The sequence below is a fragment of the Propithecus coquereli genome, unplaced genomic scaffold (assembly GCF_000956105.1).
Source record: "Propithecus coquereli isolate 6110/MARCELLA unplaced genomic scaffold, Pcoq_1.0 Scaffold339, whole genome shotgun sequence".
NCBI classification, from domain to species: domain Eukaryota; kingdom Metazoa; phylum Chordata; class Mammalia; order Primates; family Indriidae; genus Propithecus; species Propithecus coquereli.
This window is the reverse complement of record NW_012149052.1, coordinates 1,658,107-1,682,028: the sequence shown is the minus strand read 5'-3', so window position 1 is coordinate 1,682,028 and position 23,922 is coordinate 1,658,107. Positions and strand designations below refer to the sequence as shown.

Here is a 23,922-nt window from a genome sequence, read left to right as displayed (position 1 = left end):
GGTCTTGCTCTTGCTCAGGCTGGTCTCGAACTCCTGAGCTCAAATGATCCACCCGCCTGAGCCTCCCAGAGTGCTAAGATTACAGGAGTGAGCCACCGTGCCCGGCCAGTCTCTGATTATTTTAATGGTCACTGTTTTTATTTACTTATCCCAAAAATATAAGAATCCTACTGTGATGAAAACAATTAAATTCTTTGACATTTACATATTTCTTAGTCCTAGTATATACATAACCTTGATTTCTATTTAATTTGAATGAATACTAGGCAGGCAGAAATTTCAGAAAAGCTGGTTTTTTTAGGTCTTCTTTTTTTTTTTTTGGTAAGCTCAGTATTTTAAAAGCTAAAGTTGTCATTTTCAAAGAACACAGAGAATAATGATTTATAGAAATAAAAGTGTGATAAATCCAAGAATTAGAAGAAACTCAGAAATCATGGCCTAAATCATTTAAAGCAAAAATTCCACAATTAGCTCTACTACAATCTAAACTCAATATAAGCAAAGTGCTTATTATAGGCCAAGGTAAATGTTCCTTTGTTGATCCAAAAGCATAGCAGTCATAAGGGATTAAACATTATAACTACTAACAATCATTCACTTTTCAGAGATTTTTAAAAAAATTTTTTTAAATTACATCTGATATACTAGAGAAATAGGACCGTTTTATGTAAGATGAAATTAAAAAAAATTTCAGTACACAAAACATAAAATAGATTTTTACTCATGGATCTTTTGGAGACATAAATAACATTTTCCCTAATACTAGTGAGAAAAAAGTATACACAATTATGTTTACTATAAAAATTCTTCTGATGTCTAAATTAATCCATGACACTTTATATAGTATATGGATATGCAAATTAATAAGTAAATATGATGTGACCACAGAAATCAATTTTGTTCACTGTTTTGCAGAAAGTTATATAAATGAAACAATAAAAAATAAACCAAAGAAATAAAAGACCATTATTTGTTTCATTTTCAAACTATAAATTATTCAACTATCTAACCTTCCATGACAAATCATGATTGTTTTTTGTAATAGCAGTTTCACCTATATGATTTTGGAATATAACAAAAAATTCACACTGTTTCAAGTTACATAAGTTTATTATTGTTGTTAAAATAAATTTGACAAAAATATCTTTTAAATGCTAAATAAATATAAAACATTGAATAGCTATTACTATTCTTTTTCTTTTTTTTTTTTACACAAGGGAATTACATTATAGCTCAGAAAATTTACAGAGATCATTCAAAAAACATTTTGCTAATAAGCATAAAATTTAAAACAAAACTCATGAACATTAAAAATTATATTTAATTCTAAAAAACAAGCTGTGTAATACAAAGATACAAAATATATAAAAGCAAATCTATACTATAATATAATATGCAGTATGCCCTATTTTGGATATAATATACATTTTTTTCTGTGCTTAAATAATGCAATTATTTTGCTTTATGAAGCTGTATAGAAAAACATTTTAAAAGGAAGTATTTTACCTCCCTAAAAATGGACATATGGGCATTATGGTACCAGTCATGCAAAACATTCAAGTAAAATGATAGAGAACAAATGAATTTTAACAGTTTAGGTCTGACTAATCATCATCATCATCATCACTACTGCTACTGTGAGTCATATTCCACTCCCTGTAGAACTGAATTTTCTGTAAGCATGGTAAAGGAAAAAAGAAGCAAAAAGGTTAGTTATATATGGCAAATTGCTTGGAAAACATGTAAAACTATGAAGTGTTCAAGGAGTCAGAATTTTACAGCAGATTTTCAGCTGTGACTCAGGCTGTAATTATGGATATAATATTCCATAACTTAATAGACCTAAGACTCAATTCCATTTTGGAATTTGGTTGGTAGAAACTCAATGTATAAAATAGTTTGATGATACCAATAAAGTACTCTATGAATACATGAAAATTATCATTCAATTTCTTTAGTAGGCAACTTTGACTAGTAGGAAGTGCTATAATAATGTGCTACATACTAGGTAGAAAGGTACTCAATGAAAGAATGTATTTTGTATTTAATTATTACATATAGGTGTATATAATTTAGTGAACATACCACCCTTTTTTAGAAAAAAAGAAAAGGAGAAACATTTGAAAATATCAAACATTTTCTAAGGCACCATCATTAAATCACTCAGATGGAATACAGGCACATGAGATTTTAAATTCATTTTACATATCATCTAATTATTTTCCATAGTACTAGTATTCACATACTTTAAAAAGTTTGCTAATAATACACTAGAAATTTGATTCAAAAAACACCACTACAACCAAAACAACCACCCACTTTTTACATCTATAGGAAAATAATGTTAACTGCAAACATCCCAAGGCATCTGGCAAATTCCTACAGGTATTCCAGCTAATACTGTGTAAATATTCTTGCTGAATTAATGATTGACAGGTATTGTGGCTGATAAGAATTGTAGGTTTTTAGCCATTTAAATAGCTCTTTTAGCAATTAATGCTAAGACTAGCCTACTAAATATGCATCCTTAAAAATATATAGTTAAAAGTCATACCTTTAAATACAAAAGTTTAAAGCTTCAGAAAACAATTAATGAAGGTATAGAATAAATGTACTTATTGCTGAAATCAAATTATCAAATATGAGATATTACTGATATCTCATGGCTTCCTTGTATATTAAAATCTGCTCACTAATAATGAGGATATATTTCTAAACTCTCCTCACTACTCATCCTTACTTTCTAATATTTTTTTTTAGATTAGTTTCTCAAGAAATATTTTTAGGTTTTAAAAATGTGATTTGAAAACTACTCAACTTTCAGTTTAGTAAAATGTTAGTACCATATTAATTGTGCTCTAATTAGGGAAAGCAGGTATTGGGTAGAAATACATGTTTTGATTAGATCAGCCTCAGGTGACTTCCGCAATTTTTCTATCTTCCAAAGAACAATGTAACACTGTTACTGTAGAGATTGCACAATATGTCCTTCAGAACACAAGCTCACAACAGATTGCCAGTTCTATCCTAATACAGAATTATTCTGATGCTTTAAAAACATTTAAAATGCCATATAAAATCACTATATATTGCACATTAACTTTATGGTTACTTTTTAATATATCAGAAGGCTCTTTGATTTTCAAGTATATTTTATGCAATATTATATACTCTGCATGCAGTAGGTAAAATATTAGTTTTAAATCTTTACCCTGATCACTTTAAACATGACAACATTTAAAATATCAAAAAGTATAAAGGAAGTTCCACAGTTTGAGAGTCAATTATTACCATGAATATCTTTAAGTTTATATAATATAATGACTTCTTGTTTGTTTTTAAACAAGCGATTTAATTTAGTATTCCACATCTAAATCACAGAAAAGACTTTGGTATAGCTTGGTATATAAAAGACTTTGGTATATAAAAGACACTGGTATAGCTTATGTGTGATTACTATGTTACCTACACCATAATACAGATTTTAAAAAGTCTAAATAGATAAAATATTCTACCGTCAAATTGTCCATTGTCCCAAAAGGTAATTTTCTTTATTAAAAGATACTGGTTTGCATGTGAACTGCTTATAAAATCTTACAGGGTTTTATACAAACTACACTAGAATAAAGCAGGAAGAGGGCTATGGCCATTTGAGCATTTTTAAAAGCAAAGCATAAGAATCCGAGAGTAACTGGCAATAGCAGTGTTTCTGAGTTTTGTTTTTCCTTCATCACGCCTAATTGGATATGAGGATTGTATCTGGTATAAAAGGTACTAGTGGTTTGATAAACAGAAGGAAGTACCCCACACAGAAATGGTCTAATTGGCTAAATAAGCACCACCAACTATGAGGGCATATAAGGCACATTGGCTTTCAACAAATTCGGCAAATCCAATGTAGAACTAAGAATACCCTATAAAAAGATCAGATTCACTAAAATTCGTATTAAAAGTTACCAATACAAAAGCTTTTCTTTGTACTCAAAATACTGAAACAGCAGTACGTAGTTTGTAAATTTTTAGACTAAAATCTATTGTTGGTTTTCACTTGCAAAGTCATGCATTAACTTTTTTCATATCAAACTTTTTGATGCCTGTAAGAAAGAAAAAGAAATCTTATAGTAAATAAATGTACATTAAAACCTAAGTAAATATAAGAAACTTATAAATAGAATTAAGCAAAACATATAAAAGCCCAAATATTCCAACATATAGTTAAAGAATTAAATTGCTCCTTTAAAAAAATCTAATTTGACTTATCTTAATTTATAAGAGATTTCTTCACTTACCTGTAACATTTGATTTCCAGTACCATCCCTCAACCTGTAAGGTCTGATAACCCCATCTTCATTAAAGAACCGAGGAGGTCGCAAACTCTCTACTTCAGAAGTCTCTGTAGCTCTAGAGGAAGAAAATATAACATAATTTTAAAAATTACTCAAAAACTCATAAATACACTATAAAATACAATTACTAAAAATCATCCTTCAGATAAAATATTACATCACTTTTCTAATTTTAAATTTGTTTTTATGACATAAACAATGTATGTTCTCTAGAAAAATATTAGAAGTATAAAGAAGTTTGTTAATAGATTTTGTAAGACTTTGAGATAATAATTAGAGAATTAGCAAGTGTTGCTTTTTCTGTGTTATCTAGTTCCTCCAGTACAGTGCTAGAAACAAAAGGGGACTGCAGTCTTCCTTGTCTCATTCATGGCTATAGGGAAAGGTTAAGAGTTCTCCATGAAGTTTATTAGCAATATATTATACACTGTAGTATATATTAGCAATTTTTTTTCGTTTTGTAAAGGCATCCTTTATCAAGCCAAGAAGGTTCATTTCTACTTTTAGTTTGTCAACAGTTCTTTTCTTGTTATAGTCTTTGAAAATCTTAAACATGTGATGAATTTTAAATAAGTATTTTTTTTTTCTGGTCATTGTAGTGCTCATATGGTTTATCTTTTTCAATTTATCAATGTTGTAAATCATATTACATGGTTTTCTAATGTTCATATACTCTCACATTTTTCACATTCCACTTTGGCTTGATGCGTTCTATTTTAAACACATACACGTGCTGCTGAATTTGGTATGGTAATATTTTACTTAACATTTTTGTCTGTATAGTAGTGAGAATGTTTCACTTATTCATTCGCTCAACAAATATCACACATTCAATAAATATTTATTAAGAGAATATCACATAACGTACCCATATGTATAGGCACAAATATATGGATAAATCCTCCAATTAAGAGCAGAATGGGGCTCCTGATGGGCTGGCGGAACCACCCTGGGGTACAATGCTCTGCCAGGGACCCCCAGCCTTGAGCTGCCATTACAGCTGGACCTTGTTTGAGCAAACGCCCAAAGCCAGGTCACCCATGACCACTGCCTATATACCCTCACCCAGCTACCACTGTCATCTCTGTGGGGAGACTCCAGGCAGAGCAATCCCCCACAATGCTAGCCTCCATGGAGAGAGTCTCACCTAGCCCCTAACTCGAATTTCCAACAACGATCTGGAGAACAACCCACCACCTTGCATGAGGATCATCCAGCACCGGCTTGAACTGTGGCAATCACAGGGGAATGGGACAAACCAAACAGCTATACTATAGGCTCTCAGTGCACCTGCCCCTCCCCTGCCAGGTCAACATTCCAGAGTAAGACACAAAAGCACCACCTAGAGACCTCCCCTTCTTTTAACTAAGCAGGAGAGTTCCCAGCAAAGGAGAATAGATGCCCTGCAAACCTATTAGCCCTGAGCTGGGAGAATAGGATTCAGATGACAAGAAACCAGCAAAGAACCCTGGCAACATGAAAAAACATAACAGTCTGATATTCCCAAGGGGTCACGTGGAGATACAGTAGTGGACTCCAACCATAAGGAAATTGTTGAAACGACAGAAATAGAATTCAATATATGGAGGGCAAATAAGATGAATGGAATTGAAGAGCAAGTTGAAAACCAACAAACACAAGCTAAAAGAGTATTCTAGGAAATCAACAAAAAAACAGAAAAGTTGCTAAGGAGGTAGACAACATATGAAAGGATACACTAGAACTTAAAGAAATGAAAGAATCATATAGGGAATTTCAAAACACACCAGAAAGCTTAACAACAGACTAAACCAAGAAGAATCTCAGAACTTGAAGACAAGCCTCTACAGCTAACCAAGTCACTGAAAGAGGCAGAAAAGAGAATAAAAAAGACTGAGCAATCACTTAGAGAAATATGGGATTATGCAAAGTAAACTAATATAAAAATTATAGGTATAACTGAGAGAGAAGAAAAAAGAGCAAAAAGCATGGAAAACCTATTTGAGCGAATTATTGAGGAAAATTTTCCTCTATTGCCAGAGATTTAGACATCTGGATACAAGATGGTCATCAAACACCAGGAAGATTCGTAGCAAACAGGACATCTCTAAGACATAGAGTCATCAAGCTGGTCAAAGTCAAAATGAGGGATGTACAAGCAGCAAGTAGAAAGCAAAAACTAACCTACAAAGGAAAACCCATTGGACTAACTGCAGACTTCACAGTGGAGACCTTATAAGCCAGAAGAGATGGGGGACCCATGTTCAGACTTCTTAAACAGAACAACTACCAGCCTAGAATTTTGTATCCTGCAAAATGAGGTTTCATAATTGGCAGAGAAATAAAGATTTTTCAAGACAAGCAAACACTGAGAGGGAAATTGTCACGACCAGACCTGCCCTATAAGAAATACTCAGAACTGCATTATACATGGATCAGCACAATAGATACTCACCAGTGTAAAATTATCCAAAAGCTGAAGGTCAAAGCCCAGATACCACAATGGATCAAGAAGTAAAACAGAGCAACAAAGTTCTATTCAACAGGAAGAACAGAAATCCATCCCACTTATCAATTCTTTCAATAAACGTGAATGGCTTGACTTCCCCACTCAAAGAGGCATAGGCTAAATGGATTAAAAAAAAAAAAAAACAAAAAAAACCCAAAAACCTACTATCTGCTATCTCCAGAAAACGCATCTTACACACAAGGACTCATTCAGACTCAAGGTGAAGGAATGAAAAAAAATATTCCATGCAAATGGAAACCAAAACAGAGAACAGGTGGAGCCATTCTCATATCAGATAAAACTGACCTTAAATCAACAATGGTAAAGAAAGACAAAGATGGTCATTATATAATGGTAAAGGAAAAAATTCAACAAGAATACATAATAATCCTAAATATACATGAACTTAACACAGGAGCTCCCAGATTCATAGAGCAAATTCTACTAGATCAAAGCAAAGAGATAAATAGTAGCATTATAATTGATGGGGACTTCAATACCCCACTGTCAGAGCTGGACAGATCACTGAAGCAGAAAATAAATTTAAAAAACACTGGACTTAAATGTGACTCTAGAACAAATGAAACTAACAGACATGTACAGAACATTCTATCTCAAAACTACTGAATATACACTCTTCTTATCAGCACATGCAATTCTCTATGATTGATCATATCTTAGGCCACGAAACATGTCTTAACAAATTCTACAAAATCAAAATCATACCATATACTTTTTCTCAGACCACAGTGGAATAAAACTAGAAATCAGTTCCAAGAGAAACACTCAAATCTACACAAAGTCATGGAAATAAAAGAATCTGCTGCTGAATGATTATTGGGTCAATAATGATATTAAGATGGAAATCAAAAGATTCCTTGAACTAAATGACAAAGGGGACACAAGCTATCAAAATCTATAAGATTAAGCAAAAGCAGTCCTAAGGGGAAAATTCATAGCCTTAAATGCCTACATCAAAAAGACAGAAAGATCACAAATTCACGACCTAATGTCACATCTCAAGGAACTAGAAAAGGAAGAGCAAACCAAACCCAAAGCCAGCAGAGAAAAAGAAATAACAAAGGTCAGAGAGCAGAACTAAACAAAATGGAAAACAACAACAACAAAAAAATATAAAGAATCAATTAAACAAAAAGTTGGTTCTTTGAGAAGATAAACAAAATTAATTGACCCATTTCTAGATTAATGAGGAATAGAAGAGAAAGGACCTGAATAAGCTGAATTAGAAATGAAAAAGGAGATGTTATAACTGATACCAAAGAAATACGAAATATCCATGAATACTATAAAAATTGCTACGTGCATAAACTAGAAAATATAGATGAAATGGACAAATTCCTGGAAACATACAACATCCCCAGATCCAACCAGGAAGAAATAGAACTATTGAGCAGACCAATAAGGAGCAATGAAATCAAAGCAGTAATAAAAAATCTCCCAATAAAAACAACAAAACACCCCAGATCAGATACATTCAAATAGATTCATAGCCAAATTCTACCAGACTTACAAAGAAGAGCTAGTACTCATATTACAAAAATTATTCCATAACATTGAGAAGGAGGGAACTCTCCCCAACTCATTCTATGAAGCCAGTATCACCTTGTTACCAAACCAGGAAAGGACACAACAAAAAAAGAAAACTCCAGACCAATATGCCTTATGAATTTAGATGCAAAAATCCTCAACAAAACACTAGCAAACTGAATTCCACACCACATCAAAAAATAATGACCAAGTGGGCACCATTCCAGGAATGCAAGGATGGTTCCACATACATAAATCAATAAATGTGATCAACCAAATAAGCAGAAGCAAAAACAAAGACATCTCAATAGACACAGAAAAAGCATTCAACAAAATCCAGCATCCTGTCATGATAAAACACCCTCAAAAAACTAGGCAAAAGGCCATATATAACAAATCCACAGCAAACATGGACTGAATGGGGAAAAGTTGAAAGCCTTCCCCCTAAGAACTGCAACAAGACAAGGGTGCCCACTGTCACCACTTCTATTCAACATAGTACTGAAGTCCTAGACAGAGCAATCAGGCAAGAGAAAGAAATAAAGGGTATCCAAATTGGGAAAGAGGAGGTCAAACCATTGCTTTTCACTGATGATATGATCTTAAATATAGAAAATCCCAAACACTCCAGTAAAAGACTCCCGGCATTGATAAATAAATTCAGCAAAGTCTCAGATTACAAAATCAATGTATACAAACCAAGCTGAGAGTCAATACCATTCATAATAGCTACAAAGAAAATAAAATACTTGGGAATATATTTAACCAAGGAGGTGAAAAATCACTACAAGAGAACTAGGAAACACTGATGAAAGAAATTGCAGATGACACAAACAAATGGAAAAACATGTCATGCTGGTAGACTGGTAGAATCAACATCATTAAAATGCTCATACTGCCCAAAGGGATTTACAGATTCAATGCAATCCCCATCAAAATACCAATGTCATATTTCACAGACCTAGGAAAAATAATTCTATGCTTTGTTTAGAATAAGAAAAGAGCCTGACTAGCCAAAGCAATCTTAAGGAAAAAAGAACAAATCTGGAGGCATCATCCTATCAGACTTCAAACTATACTACAAGGCTACAGTAACCAAAACAGCATAGTATTGGTATAAAAATAGAGACAGACCAATGGAACAGTATGGAGAACCCACATATAAAACTATCTATCTACAACCAACTGATCTTTGACAAAGCAGACAACAACATACTCTGGGGAAAGGAAGTCCTATTCAGTAAATGGCGCTGGGAAAATTGGATAGCCACATGAAGAAGAATGAGCCAGGATCCCTATCTCTTGCCATATACAAAAATTAATTCAAGATGGATTAAAGACTTAAATGTAAGGCATGAAACCATAAAAATTCTAGAATAAAATGTAGGAAGAACTCTTCTAGATATCAGCCTAAGCAAAGAATTTTGTGACTAAGACCCCAAAGGCAATTACAGCAACAACAAAAATAAATAAATGTGACTTGATTAAATTAAAAACCTTCTGCACAGTAAGGGAAATAATCAACAGAGTGAAAAGACAACCTACAGAATGGGAGAAAATATTTGCAAACTACATATCTGATAAAGGGCATATATCCACAATCTACAAAGAACTCAAGCAGATAAGCAAAAAAAGAACAAACCACCCCATTAAAATGTGGGCAAAAGACATGAACAGAAGCTTTTCAAAAGAAGACAGACAAATGGCCAGCAAACATGAAAAAATGCTCATCATCACTAATGATCAGGGAGATGAAAATTAAAACCACAATGAGATATCACTTTACCCCTGTCGTAATGACTATTATTAAAAAGTCAAAAAATAATAAATAGATGCTGGCATGGATATAGAGAGAGAGGAACACTTGTACACTGTTGGTGGGACTGCAAGTTAGTACAACCCTTATGGAAAACAGTACATACCCAAGAGAATTTAAAACGTATGTCCACACAAAACTTATATATATAAATGTTTTTAGCAGTATTATTAACAGTCAGAAAAAAAATGAACGAAACCTAAATATCCATCAGCTAATGAGCAGATAGATAGTCAAAGGTGGTATACACATTACTCAGCCACAAAAAGGAAAGAAGTTCACCTTTATGCTACAACATGGATGACCCTTGAAAACATCATAATGGTAAGTGAACGAAACTAGCCATAAGAGGCCACATATCGTGTGATTCAATTTATTTGAAATGTCCAGAATAGGCAAATCTGTAAGGTCAGAAAGTAGAATAGTGGTGGCTGTTGACTGAGGGGTTGGAGGGATGGTGAGTGACTGCTGATGAGCAAGGGTTTCTTTCTGAGGCAATGAAAATGTCCTGGAATTAGTGTGGTGACAACTGCACAATCTTGTGACCATACTAAAAACTACTGAAATGTACACTTTAAAACGGTAACTTTTATAGTATGTAAATTATACTTCAATTTCTAAAAGACTATATTAGGGTGTTTAAAGCAGCATTTTGGATTATGGGGGTGTGTGGAAGGGAGGTGGATGTGGTTATAAAAGAGCAACTGAAAGGATTTTTGTGGTGTTGGAACTGTACAGTATCTTGACTATGGTGGTGGATACACAAACAAACCTGCAAGTGATAAAACTGTATAGAATTATTACATATACAAGCAAATGAGTATAAGTCAAACTGGAGAAATTTGAATAAGATCAGTGGATTACATCAATGTCAATATCCTGGCTGCGGTATTATACTATAGTTTTGTAAAATGTTACTGTTATAGAGGGAATGGGCAAAGTAAATATAGTGGCCTGAATGGTGGCTCCCAAATATATCAGGTTATAATCCATGGAACCTGTGAGTGTTATCTTATACAGGTTATACGTTAAAGTCTAAGCTGTGATTAAATTAAGGATTTTGCGATAAAGAGATGATCTTGAATTATCCAGGCAGGCTGTAAATGCCATCCTAAGTGTCCTCACAACAGAGAGCAGATTAGACCACATAAAGGAAAAGGCAAAATGAAGATGAAAGCAGAGATGCAGAGTTTAGAGTGGTGCAGCCACAAGTCAAGGTACCCTATAACCACTGGAAGCAAGAAGAGGCAAGGCACAAATTCTTCACTCCAAAGGAAGTGTGGCCCTGCTGACCCCTTGATTTCAGACTTCCGGCCTCCAGAGCTATGAGAAAATAAAGTTCTGCTGTTTAAGACTGTGGTAATTTGTTACAGTGGCCACAGAAACCATAATACAGTATACAGGAAATCTCTCTGCATATTTCCTACAACTGTATGTAAACCTACAATTATCTCAATTTAAAAAAAAACTACCACATGTCAAGCAATATTCTAAGTGCTGTGAAAAGAGACATGAGCCACTATATGCATGGAACTTACATTCTAGCAGGAGAGACAAACAGGGTAAAATATATAGTATATTAAATAGTGGTCAAAGAGCTAAAGAGATAAAAAATAAGAGAGAGAAGAGAAATAAAAGCATCTGGGGTGGGAGTGGGGGTGGGGGTAGGGGTAGGGGAGTAAATTGAAATTTTAGAGTGGTCATAGCCTCACTGGGAAGATAACTTTTGAGTAAGGGAAGTGAGCCATGCTGACAACTGGGGGAAGAGTATTTTAAGCAGAAGGGACTGCAAGGGTAGGGAGAGGAATGATTCGCCTGTTGTAAATTCCACATCTGGCTTTCGAATCAAACTTATCATACTCATGCACAAAATGGGGGGGCTACATTTCTCTTATCTCTTAAACAATGATATTGTATAAGTTGGGACTGTCTGTTTCTTGGCTTGTGAATACCACTTTCTTGATTATCCTCCTTACCTTAATGACCATTCCTTTTCAGTCTCCTTTCCTGGTTCTTCCTCATTTTTCAAACTTCTAAGGTTGGTGTGCCTGAGAGTCAAGTCCCTGGACCTCTTTTTTCTCTTTTCCATTCTCATTCACTAGGTGATCTCATCCAATCTCACGATTTTAAACATTCAATTATAGGTTCACGAATCTCAAATTTTTAACTCTCTCTTAAACTTTAGACTCTTACACTCAATTACTTGATGCCTCCATTTGGATGTCTTAGAGATATTTTAAGCTTAATATATTCAAGAGGTAATATCTAATACCTAAAAGGAATGGCAACCTCATCCTTCCAGTGGTACATATAAAAACTTTAGAATTATCCTTGATGATTCTCTTTCTTTCATATCCCACATCTAATTTATCAACTAATCCTACTGTGACTGCCTTCAAAATCTTAGAACCTCTAGAGCACTGTAATAGTCAAATCACCATCTCTCACTCGGATTACCACAAAAGCCTCTTAAGTTTTCCACTATTTCAACTGTGATCCCCCTGTAATTTATTCTCAACACAACAACCAGCTCACATCATTTCTCTGACACAATACCTTCCAACAACTTCTTGTCTTACTCAAGAAAAAGGCTAAGCCCTTACAGTGGCTTGCCAAGCTCTATGTGCTCTAATCCTCTGCTCATTCCCTGATACCATCTTTTCCAACTTTCCCCTTTGCTTACTCCAGGCATGCTCAAATAGCCAAGCATACTTCTACATCAGGTCTTTTGACTTGCCATTCCTTCTGCCTGGGACATTCTTCTCCCATGGCTCACTCCCTTACTTTCTTCACGTATCTCTTCAAACGTAATCATACCAGTAAAGCATTCTTGAACAATGTATATATAAAATAGCAACCTTCCTCCCCATCACTTTGGATCTCCTTATTTTCTAAATCTACTTTATTTTTCTTTAAAGCATTTTCCACCATTCAGCATACCATATATTTACCAGTTACTTATTTTTATTACTCTCCCATTAGAATGTAAGCTAAAGACAGGAACATTGACAATTGTGTTCATTGCTGATTACTCACTGCAGTGATTAGAACAGTGTCTAGATCATAGAAGATATTCCCTAAAATGTGTTGAATCCATATTTACACCTGTGTATGAGATAGCTTGTTAACTGTGTTCAAATCATCTATTTATTCACTTTTATCTTTCTGATCTATCAATTATTGAGAGAAATATTAAATTCTTCCACCATTACTGTACATTTGGAAAGTTCTTATAACTTTGTCAATTTTTGTTTTATAAAAATTGAGGCTATTTTGGGAACCAAGTAGAAGTTCAAAATTGTTATTATCTTCCTAGTTAATTGTTCTTTTTATCAATAGTTAATTACCTTACTTATTCTCAATGCTTTTTTTGCTTTAAAGCCTGTTTCATCTAATATTAATAAATATATCCCATTCACAAATAATATAACATTAGAATGCTTAATGCCAAGATTCTCATCCCAAATTGTATTTTGTTTTATTTATTTTTTTGAGACAAAGTCTCACTGTGTTGCCTGGGCTAGAGTGCCATGGCGTCAGCCTAGCTCACAGCAACCTCAACCTCCTGGGCTCAAGCGATCCTTCTGCCTCAGCCTCCTGAGTAGCTGGGACTACAGGCATGCGCCACCATGCCTGGCTAATTTTTTCTATATATTTTTAGTTGTCCGATTGATTTCTTTCTATTTTTAGTAGAGACGGGGTCTCGCTCTTGCTCAGGCTGGTTTCGAACTCCTGAGCTCAAATAATCTGCCCGCCTTGGCCTCCCAGAGTGCTAGGATTACAGGCGTGAGCCACCGTGCCCGGCCCATTTTATTATTAATAAATTTGGTTCCAAAGTTGTTTTCACATAGCTCAATTAGATTTATCCACCAATTTATATTTTCATTTTGGATTCTTGTAACTCATTCCTCCTTGTTTTCAATGTCCTTCACAAGTACATCTTTTAATAGCCTAGTCTTTATTAATTTTTCTAAATTATGTTTTATTTTGCCCTCAATCATTAAAGATAATGTAAATGGGTAGGGGGTTTTAGATAAATAGAAGATAGTTCTAGCAGCTCTTGGCAGAAGCTTTTAGGTCTTGAATTCTGTATGTTACATTGACTTTTAAGCTTCTCTGATGATGACTCAACACATTATAGTTACGAAACTAAAGCATAGGTGGAGGAGACTGACCTCTTTCTTCACATCTTAATTCTAAATTGTAAAACAGAAACACCTAATTATGGTTACCAGTAGGAGGAACAGCACAGATGATGACAATACTTATCCCTATAGAGTAGGAAGTAAGAGAAAATAACAGAAAAAGATTAGGAAGGTATCCATCCACTTAACTTTCTAAGTTAGGTTTCATTAGCATTAATTTCATCATCCACTGTATGTGTTACAAATTTCTAGGACAGAGGTAACAATGAGGAAACTACTAACTTTCAGCCTTAAGCCAAATTTAATTTGGAGGAAAACGAATGTGTATTAAAATTACTTGCACAAATGAAGAGAAAGGGAATGGACATACAATAGTCTCCCCTTATCCACGGTTCCACTTTCTGCAGTTTTAGTCACCCATGGTCCAAAAATATTAAATGGAAAATTCCAAAAATAAACATTTCATAAGTTTTAAATTGCATGCTCTTCTGACTGTGTGATGAAATCTCACACCATCCTGCTTTGTCTTTCCTGGGATGTGAATAATCCTTTTATCCAGCATATCCACACTTTATATGCTGCCTGCCCGCTAGTCACTTAGTAGCATCTTCGTTATCTGTTGGAGTATCACAGTGCTTGTGTTCAAGTAACCCTCATTTTACTTTTATTACAGTATATTGTTATAATTGTCCTATTTTATTATTAGTTATTGTTATTAATCTCTTACTGTGCCTAATTTAAAGTTAAATTTCATCATAGGTATGTATGTATGTGAAAAAACACAGTATATATAGGGTTTAGTCTTATCTGTGGTTTCAGGCATCCACTTGGGGTCTTGGAACATATCCTCTGTGGATAGGAAGGTCTGCTATAACAGTTTTATAAAAAAAAATAAGATCCTAAAGGAAGCATGAGGACGAACTGAGTCTGCACCAAGAATATAACATACCATTCTTTATTTCTCAAAAATGAAGACAGAATGTATTTGCCAATTTTATAACTGACATATAGCATTACATTAATGTATTTCCAACTAAGATAACTGAAAAGCTTGCTTAACTTGCCAAACTGCTCCTACAAAGCTGAGTGTAATGAATGAACAATAAAGGAGAACTCTATATAAAGTTGAAATAATGTAATGGGAGCAACTTAAAAAATATTGAAAGGAATTAAAAAGATTATATGCAATCTACTATATTGTAGTTTTCATAACTGCTATGGTTTGAACGTGTCCCCTTAAAAGCAAATATTGGAAACTTAACCCCTAATTTGTTAGTGCTGGGAGGTGGGGTCTAATGAGAGATAATTCGGCCATGAGGATCTGCCCTCATGAATGGATTAATGCTGTTATTGCAGGAGTCGGTTCACTATAAAAGGAAAAGTTAGTCCTCTTTTCTCTTTCTTTCTCCCTTTCTCTTTGTCCCTCTGCCATGGGATGGCACAGCAAGAAATCCCTTGCCAAATGTGGCCCCTCGATCTTGGATTTTCTAGCCTCCAGAAGCATGAGTCAATAAATTTATGTTCATTATAAATTACACAGTCAGTGGTATTATGTTATAGCAGCACAAAACTAAGATAATAACTAAGTGCCTGAAGCCAAACAGCAGATATATTTCATTTCTCATGGCTTAAGCATTTTACTCATATCTTACATCAAAGGGAATTTACCTTTTTATTCCTTGAAATGTACTACTAGCCATGTCTATGATGCCTCCAGTTGGCCTTGCTACTGCTCCAACTAAACCTTTCCCAACACCTTTAAAGAAACCAGCTGCTCCTTCTTTTTGAGCCCCTAGAAAGAAAAAAGATAAAGATTTAGACAATTGATTCAAGAACAAAAATAGAATCAACTTATGAAAGACTTGGTAATACACACCACACAAAGAAACTACTATACTTGCCTTTGATTGGTTTTGTAACAATTCCTGTTATGCCGCTTACAAAACCCTAAAGGGAAAACACAATTGAAAATTTATAATACTTTCATATGATGCCTAGAGGAACCAAGTCTTGTTTACACAAAAAATGCAGAGTTTGGCTTTTTATATACCATAAGAATTAACATACAAGGGCTGTCTGGAAAGCATCCAGCCATGTAACTGTTCTCATTATATTAACAATGGCTAGATATTTTCCAGACACCCTCATATTTCCTGAGTATTTTATTTAAACAGGATTTTTTGACATATTTTATATGCTACCACCCACTATTCTTAAAATATCCAAATAATAATTTAAGAAATGAGAGTCAAAAGAAGACAAACTAATGGCCAGCATACATATAAAAAAGTGCTCAACATCACTAATCATTAGGGAAACACAAAGCAAAACCACAATGAGATATCACCTAACTCCAGTGAGAATGGCCCTTATCAAAAAGTCCCAAAACAACAAATGCTGGTGTAGGTGTGGAGCAATTAGAACACTCTTACACTGCTGGTGGGACTGCAAATTAGTACAACCCCTGTGGAAAGTAATTTGGAGATACCTCAAAGAGCTAAAATGGTAGTAATACTCATTGGGTGCCAGTCAGGTGGGGGGGTGGGGAGATGAGGGGTGGAAGAGGTTGGGGGTTAACCCAGAACTCATGGAAGCAGAACGTACTGTATGGGGGAGGAACATGCTTGTAGCCCTGGCTTGGGCGGTACAAACGCATTATATGTAACCAAAATATTTTTACCCCTATAATATCCTCAATAAATTAAAATAAAAAAATATATATATATAGGTTTAAAAGATTATTTCCTAAAATGTTCAAAACCTTGTGAAATTTCTTACAGAAACTAAGCCTTTTCCTCCACGAGTGATGCCTTCTCTAAAACCAGCTGGCTGTTTATTCATGGCTTCTCTTCTCTTCTGTTGGTAGTCTTCATCCATAGTCATAGCTGCTACCCCTTTAGCCATAGCACCGGTGATTTTGGAGGCAGCACCAGCTAATCCACCTAAAAGAAATTATGATATCTTTAATAAAAGCAATGACATAATTACTTTCTAGTACAATAATACTTGGCAGACATTCTGTTTCTTACCAACAGCTCCACCAACTAGTGCCTTAAGTCCTAGTGCCATTCCCTCCACAAACTCTTCAGGACCCTGGATGGCTCCCTAAAAGGCCAAATAATTAATAAGTAAGTAAGTTAGTTTATATTCGCTTTTTTTTTTTTTTTTGAGACAGAGTCTCACTCTGTTGCCCTGGCTAGAGTGAGTGCCGTGGCGTTAGCCTAGCTCACAGCAACCTCAAACTCCTGGGCTCAAGCAATCCTCCTGCCTCAGCCTCCCAAGTAGCTGGGACTACAGGCATGCGCCACCATGCCCGGCTAATTTTTTCTATATATTTTTAGTTGTCCGATTAATTTCTTTCTATTTTTAGTAGAGATGGGGTCTCGCTCTTGCTCAGGCTGGTTTCGAACTCCTGAGCTCAAACAATCCGCCCGCCTCGGCCTCCTAGAGTGCTAGGATTACAGGCGTGAGCCACCGTGCCCGGCCTTATGTTCACTTTTAAAGGTGAACCTGCTAAGTTTTTAATAAAAGAAATAAACACTTCGACATTCTTAATGTTTCTAATGTTTTAAATTACAGTGTACAAAACAAATATTAGCTTTACTTTATTTTGTATTGTCCTATACATTTATAAGTAAAGTGGGAGAGTTTTTTTATAGTAAGTGTTAAGGAATATATAACACTCATAATTTTTCCCATTGGTTATTAAGATTATTTTGTACGGTGTCAGTCTGCATGATTATTTTTACAGTTCCACACTACTGTGCAAAGCAAGACTGCCTGTACCTGGTGATCTTCCTTCTACTATAGTCTGAAGTTTATCCACCATTTACATACCAACAGAGCACTTGAAATTCAGTATATCTTAGCAAAATCTTAAATTTAAATTTTGAGGGAAAAGGTAAATATTTCCCACAAAGCCTCCCAAAACCTCTTACCATTGTTTGTTGCAAAATAATGTCTTTTTGTGTATCTCCCAAAATCTATTTACACCTACAATTCGAATTAACAATAGAAATGTATTATCTTAAAAGTATTCGTGTGAGATAATGCAGAACACAAGGATAACTATTTTACCTGGTAAGGTTCATAAAAAAATGCTTCTACGCCTTCAGAAAATTCTCTAATTAAGCCAAAGGGATTTCCCAAAACATCAAGTCCGAGAATGAGTACATACATCTGTTTAATAGCCTAAAAATATGAATATTAATAAATTCAGTCATTCGAGTCATTCTCAGTGATCTGTTCACTACATCACAGCTATCTCAGATGCCCTATAAGTTATATCACACAACATAGGAGTCTTTCTAGAGGTGGGAAAAAAACCATTAAAGTAATATATCTATTGACTCAACAACTAATTACATAAAAAATATTCTGTATTCATCTGTTACTAATAGTTTCCCTTGAACCCATTTTTAAAGTAAATGTCATAAATTACTTAGTTAATATTTTATTTAAAGATCTGTTTATTTCTAGTCCACACTGATCCAGAAAAAAATTCCTGTCAGTGGGTAAAAAACAGAAGGACAAAAAACTGAAATAGTGGTTGAGCTCAATTTGTTTTATAATTCTGAGAGGGGAAACAATGCTTTAAAATTTTGAAAATAGCTATTTACTTCCTTGATAATTCTACATTATATATTTACAGATACATAAGGTTTCACTAGTCTGTATCACTGTCCCTTTGTAAAATAATCTTAGACACACCTGTTTTGAATAGTGTCTTATTACTTCAGACTGTAGTTCGGATGTTGTATGGAACTGATAGTTGAGTTCAAAAAATGCAAGCCTGAAAAAACACATAAACACATATATGTGGGTACATGTGTATGGAGAAAGAAAGTGTATTTCATATTAATGAGTGGCTTTATTTTCTGTAGAATTTTTTCTTTAAATCTTTCCTTCCAGTATTAATACATTTTCCTATGCCAGTCAGAAAATCTACTCTCAGATCTCTGCACATTCTAGGCAAAGAATCCTCTAAAAATCTGATAAAAGCTATGGCTCTTATCTCCACAGAACACACAACTTTTCATATAATTTAGGGCATTCAGAGACCCCATGGATCACATTCATGGATCCCTAGAACTGTATGTCTCAACTCTGTCCTATCATGGCCCACATAGAAAATGCTCAACACACTGAGGTAAATAGAAGAGGTTGTTCAATGGCCAGTGTTGAGTTGCTGCAGGTCCTGCCTAATGGGCTGAGGGCTGAGGAGTCAAGATCAGCTTACTTATAACTGATTCACAGCATATACCTGATCCACTAACTGTTTCTTATTGCTGAATATGACAACCACAAGATTAGAAATTTCATCGTTTTCCTGCTGTCATAAAATTTATGTTCTTTTATTTGACACTTATTTAACCTTATCTAAGTTCAGAGTTACCTCTTATTGGACTTACTAATTCTTACTATAATACTTAATAATCAGTTCTAGATGCTACCTGAAAAGTAGCATCTAAAGCATTTAGCATTCTAAAGTTTCAACTCAGACTTTGAGTCTCTTTGGTTAGATACTCTATTAGGTTCCATTATGACTCACATTAAATATAAATTCTTAACTATAACATTTAAACTGATCCCTTCATTTCCCCTATTATTGCATTCATTGTGTTCTAGTTGCCTATGCTTTGAAGAATCTCAATCCTATTGGCTTCAAAGCCTTAGATTTCAATCACCACACTTTTCAGACATACACATTTTAGGAGTTCTTCCCTAGGCCAAAAAGACCTTCTAAAATGCATAAACTTGAAGGGCCTACGTGCCTTTGTCTGAAGGAAATTATTTACTAATTATTCTATAATTTAGTAATTAAAGGTTGGTAGGTAATATATTTGGTGTTATTTAGACTGTAGTCCATTTAAAGGTAAAAACCACATTTTGCATATGATCTGCAATCTTCAAACTTTTTCATCTACAAAACTTTTAGGTAAACATAAAATAGACTTTTTATCAATTTATAGATTTAAGTATTTAACATACTTAAAAACTACATCTTGTACATCTGTAAGAGTGGCACCAATACTCTTCAGCAAAAGGTTTAAAGAATGAACTGGAATCAGTCCTTCATCCTGTTTTGAATCTTTAGCTTCTTCTCTGCCCGAACTCAGTGAAACACTTAAATGCAACTAAAAAGATAAAGAGATAAGTATTTAAAAGTGCTTTCTTTATACTGATGATTTTAACTCTTAAAAATCAGCTTCATTTTAGATTCACTGTACCATAAATAAGATTTCAAAGTTATCTGGATTATGCCAAAATTAATAAGTGGAAACATGAAGGAATTTAACATCTAACATAGCTTTATAATTAAATTTTAAACTCAACAATTTAAAATTATATGATATTTGGTTCAATCCCATTCTTTTGGTAAACCTAAGAAAATATTAGTTTTTATAAATTTATTGACAACATTAACAATCAAGTTGAAGCTGTTGAAAATAACTCAAATTGGTCCTCAACTTAAATGATGGTTCAACTTACGACTTTTCAAATTTATGATGATGTAAAAGCAATACAGACTCTGTTTCAAGCATGTTTAAGGTAGCTAGGCAAAGTATGACACCTGGCATGTCAGGTATATTAAGTGCATTTCGACTTACAAGATTTTCAACACAATGAGTATCAATTATTGTAAGTTGAGGAGCATCTGTACCTCCAAAAAGTATATGTTTTAACTATTAGAATTAAGTCAGTATGATGAAGCCAGTTAAAAAGCACTTTTGTATTATAGTGCATATATATTCTGTACATATGGCTGCACAATTTTCTTTAATTAACTGAAATATTTTGCATTAAAAACTTAGATTTCATTCCAATCTTTAATTCTTAAATCAAGACTACTTTATAAGTTAATTTAAAACTAATACACATATCATACACAAAATATTGAAAATTGTCACCAAACAGCTTAAGAAAAAATCAAAGTAAAATAATGACAGGCCAAATTATAAACATATAAATACATGTTGTAGGTGGCTCCACGTAGTGAAAAACTATTTTGAGAAAAAATAAATAAAAATTTAAAAGGATCATTCTTATGTTGTTTATTTATATTTGTAATTGTAAAGTTACATGTATACATTGTAAAGTATATAAAGATTTTATATACTATTAAAGAATATAATTTAAATGCTATATTCTTCCCAAGTGGATCAAATCAATGTGATACTACCTAGATTATCAAGAACAATAAAAATGACTTATTTTTCCCATACCTTGATAGGAGATATATGAAAATATTCATAGAGACTGACTTGTGATTGATCTACTAATGAAACTGTTTTATATTCTTCTTTGAAAGCTTCTATATCTTTATGAAAAAGTTCAACCTATAAAAGGAACACAAAATATTAAAAACTGAGGGGACCTATTTGCATGAGATATTTAAGCCAATAGTTCACACACTGCAGAAACTCTTCTATCATATCCAGAACTCTTCCATAGTTTGATAGTTTCCCTTCTGAGGCAGTACTTTCCAGTCATGAGCAATATTGATATTGGATCATTATTTTCTTCATGTGACTATAAATTTTATTCTAAAATGTCACTAATTCATTCCATCAAGCTCTCTTGGAAATATCTGTTTCTTTACACATAAACTCATAACATAAACTCATAACATTATGGTACTACTGCCTTAATGCAACCTACAGAGGCCAATAATATAATAAAAAGAAGGTGGCATTGAAAATAATTTTGCATTAGGTGATTAGTGGTTTAACTGAATATAAAAAAATCAATTGTATTTCCATATACTGACAGGAACAATCCAAAAATGAAATTAAAAAACAATTTCACTCATAATACTATAAAAAGAATAAAATATTTAGGAATAAATTTAACAAAGGAAATGCAAAATTTTTACTCTGAAAACTATATAACATTGTTAAAAGAAATTAAAGATCTTCATAAATGAGGAAACTTGTCATGTTCAAGGACCAGAAGACTTAATACTGGCAAACCTTAAGATGGCAAAACCCCCCAAATTAATCTATAGAATTCACTGCAACCCCTTTCAGAAGACCAGCTTTTCCAGTTCTTCAAGTTTGAAGAATTCATATGGAATTGCAAGAGACTCAGAATAGCCAAAACAATCTTGAAAAAAGGACAACAAAGTAGGAGGATTCACACTTCTCAATTTCAAAACTGACAAGGCAATAATAACCAGGATAGCATGGTATGCACAAGGATAAATGCATAGATCAATGAAATAAAGCTATGTGTCTATTGTTAACTGATTTTCAACAGGGTGCCAAGACCATTCAATGAGTAATAAATAGTCTTTTCAAGAAATGGTACTAGAACAACTGGATAGCCACATGCAAAAGAACAGTTTGGACCCTTATACCTCACAGTATAAATAAAAATGAATTCAAAATGGGTCAAAGACCTAATTGTAGGGGATAAAACTTAAAACTCGCAGAACATAGGCTAAATATTCTTGACCTTGGATTCATCAAAAGATTCTTAGAAATGACACCAAACACAGGAGGAATAGAAGAAAAAATGATTTGTATTTCATTAACATTAAAAACTTTTGAGCTTCAAAAGATAACATCGAGAAAGTGAAAAGACACCACACAGAATGAGAGGAAATACTTGAAAATCATATATTTGATAAGGGACTTGTATCCAGACTATATAAAGAACTTTTGTAACTCAACAATAAAAAGACAAATAACCCACTCAATAATAGGCAAAGGATCTGAATGGACATTTCTCCATTAAGACATACAAATGGCAAATGAACATATCAAAAAATGCTCAACACCATTAGTCATCAGGTAATTGCAAATCAAAACTGCAATGAAAAACTATTTCACACCTACTAGGATGGCTAGACTCAAAGACAGTCTGAAATTACATTTTCACATGATAGAAGATGGAAACAAGACAAGTAAAATTGCCTTTTTAACGTGAATTATTAATTGCAAATAGGAAGAAAGGTTTGGGGCCAATAGTAGGGAGAAAAGGATAACCAATCATGTTCACGTCTTTTCCTGGATTATTTTTGCTTTGCTTTTGCTTTGATTAATAATTTAGAAATGAGGGGTATGACCAAGATATTTAACTTCTATCAATGTACTCAACAACAACAGAATAACATTTTTTAAGCTGTATTTTTAAAATGGAATGAAGCCAGTAAATACCTCAAAAATATATAATGATTTCATTTTTTTTTTTAGTCTTCCTCTTTCCCTAATCCTTCCCATCAAATGCTATTATTTTAAGTCTTACCTCAGTTTTTTCAGTCACCTCGGCTTCTGTCATAAGGTCTGCTAAAGCATAGACAAACCCAAGATCTAATCTTAAATCCATTTCTTGAATCAACACTTTGAAATACCTACATTACAAAGCAGAAAACATTTTAAAAAATCATCAACGTAACTGCATTAAGAAAATAAGATGGGAAAAAAGCTATTAGGTAAGTATCAGAACTTCGAAACTTACGATTTTTTACATTAATACATAAAATACATAAAAAATACCATGGCAACATTGTTTATAATAGAAACAAGCTCAAAATATAAAAATGGCCATAAACAAGAAACAGATAAGTACACTGTG

At 33.6% G+C, this 23,922-nt stretch overlaps 1 protein-coding gene across 1 annotated transcript in view; it reads right to left on the bottom strand.

Moving 5' to 3' along the window:
* The window catches only part of VPS13A (vacuolar protein sorting 13 homolog A (S. cerevisiae)), a 262,251-nt gene that overhangs the window by 22,061 nt on the left and 216,268 nt on the right, over positions 1-23,922 (bottom strand). The window contains 10 exon segments of the mRNA XM_012650655.1: positions 4,290-4,401; positions 16,012-16,135; positions 16,245-16,290; positions 17,122-17,285; positions 17,373-17,448; positions 18,421-18,534; positions 19,054-19,135; positions 20,335-20,480; positions 21,570-21,683; positions 23,593-23,698. Coding sequence (XP_012506109.1) covers positions 4,290-4,401; positions 16,012-16,135; positions 16,245-16,290; positions 17,122-17,285; positions 17,373-17,448; positions 18,421-18,534; positions 19,054-19,135; positions 20,335-20,480; positions 21,570-21,683; positions 23,593-23,698 — 1,084 coding nt within the window.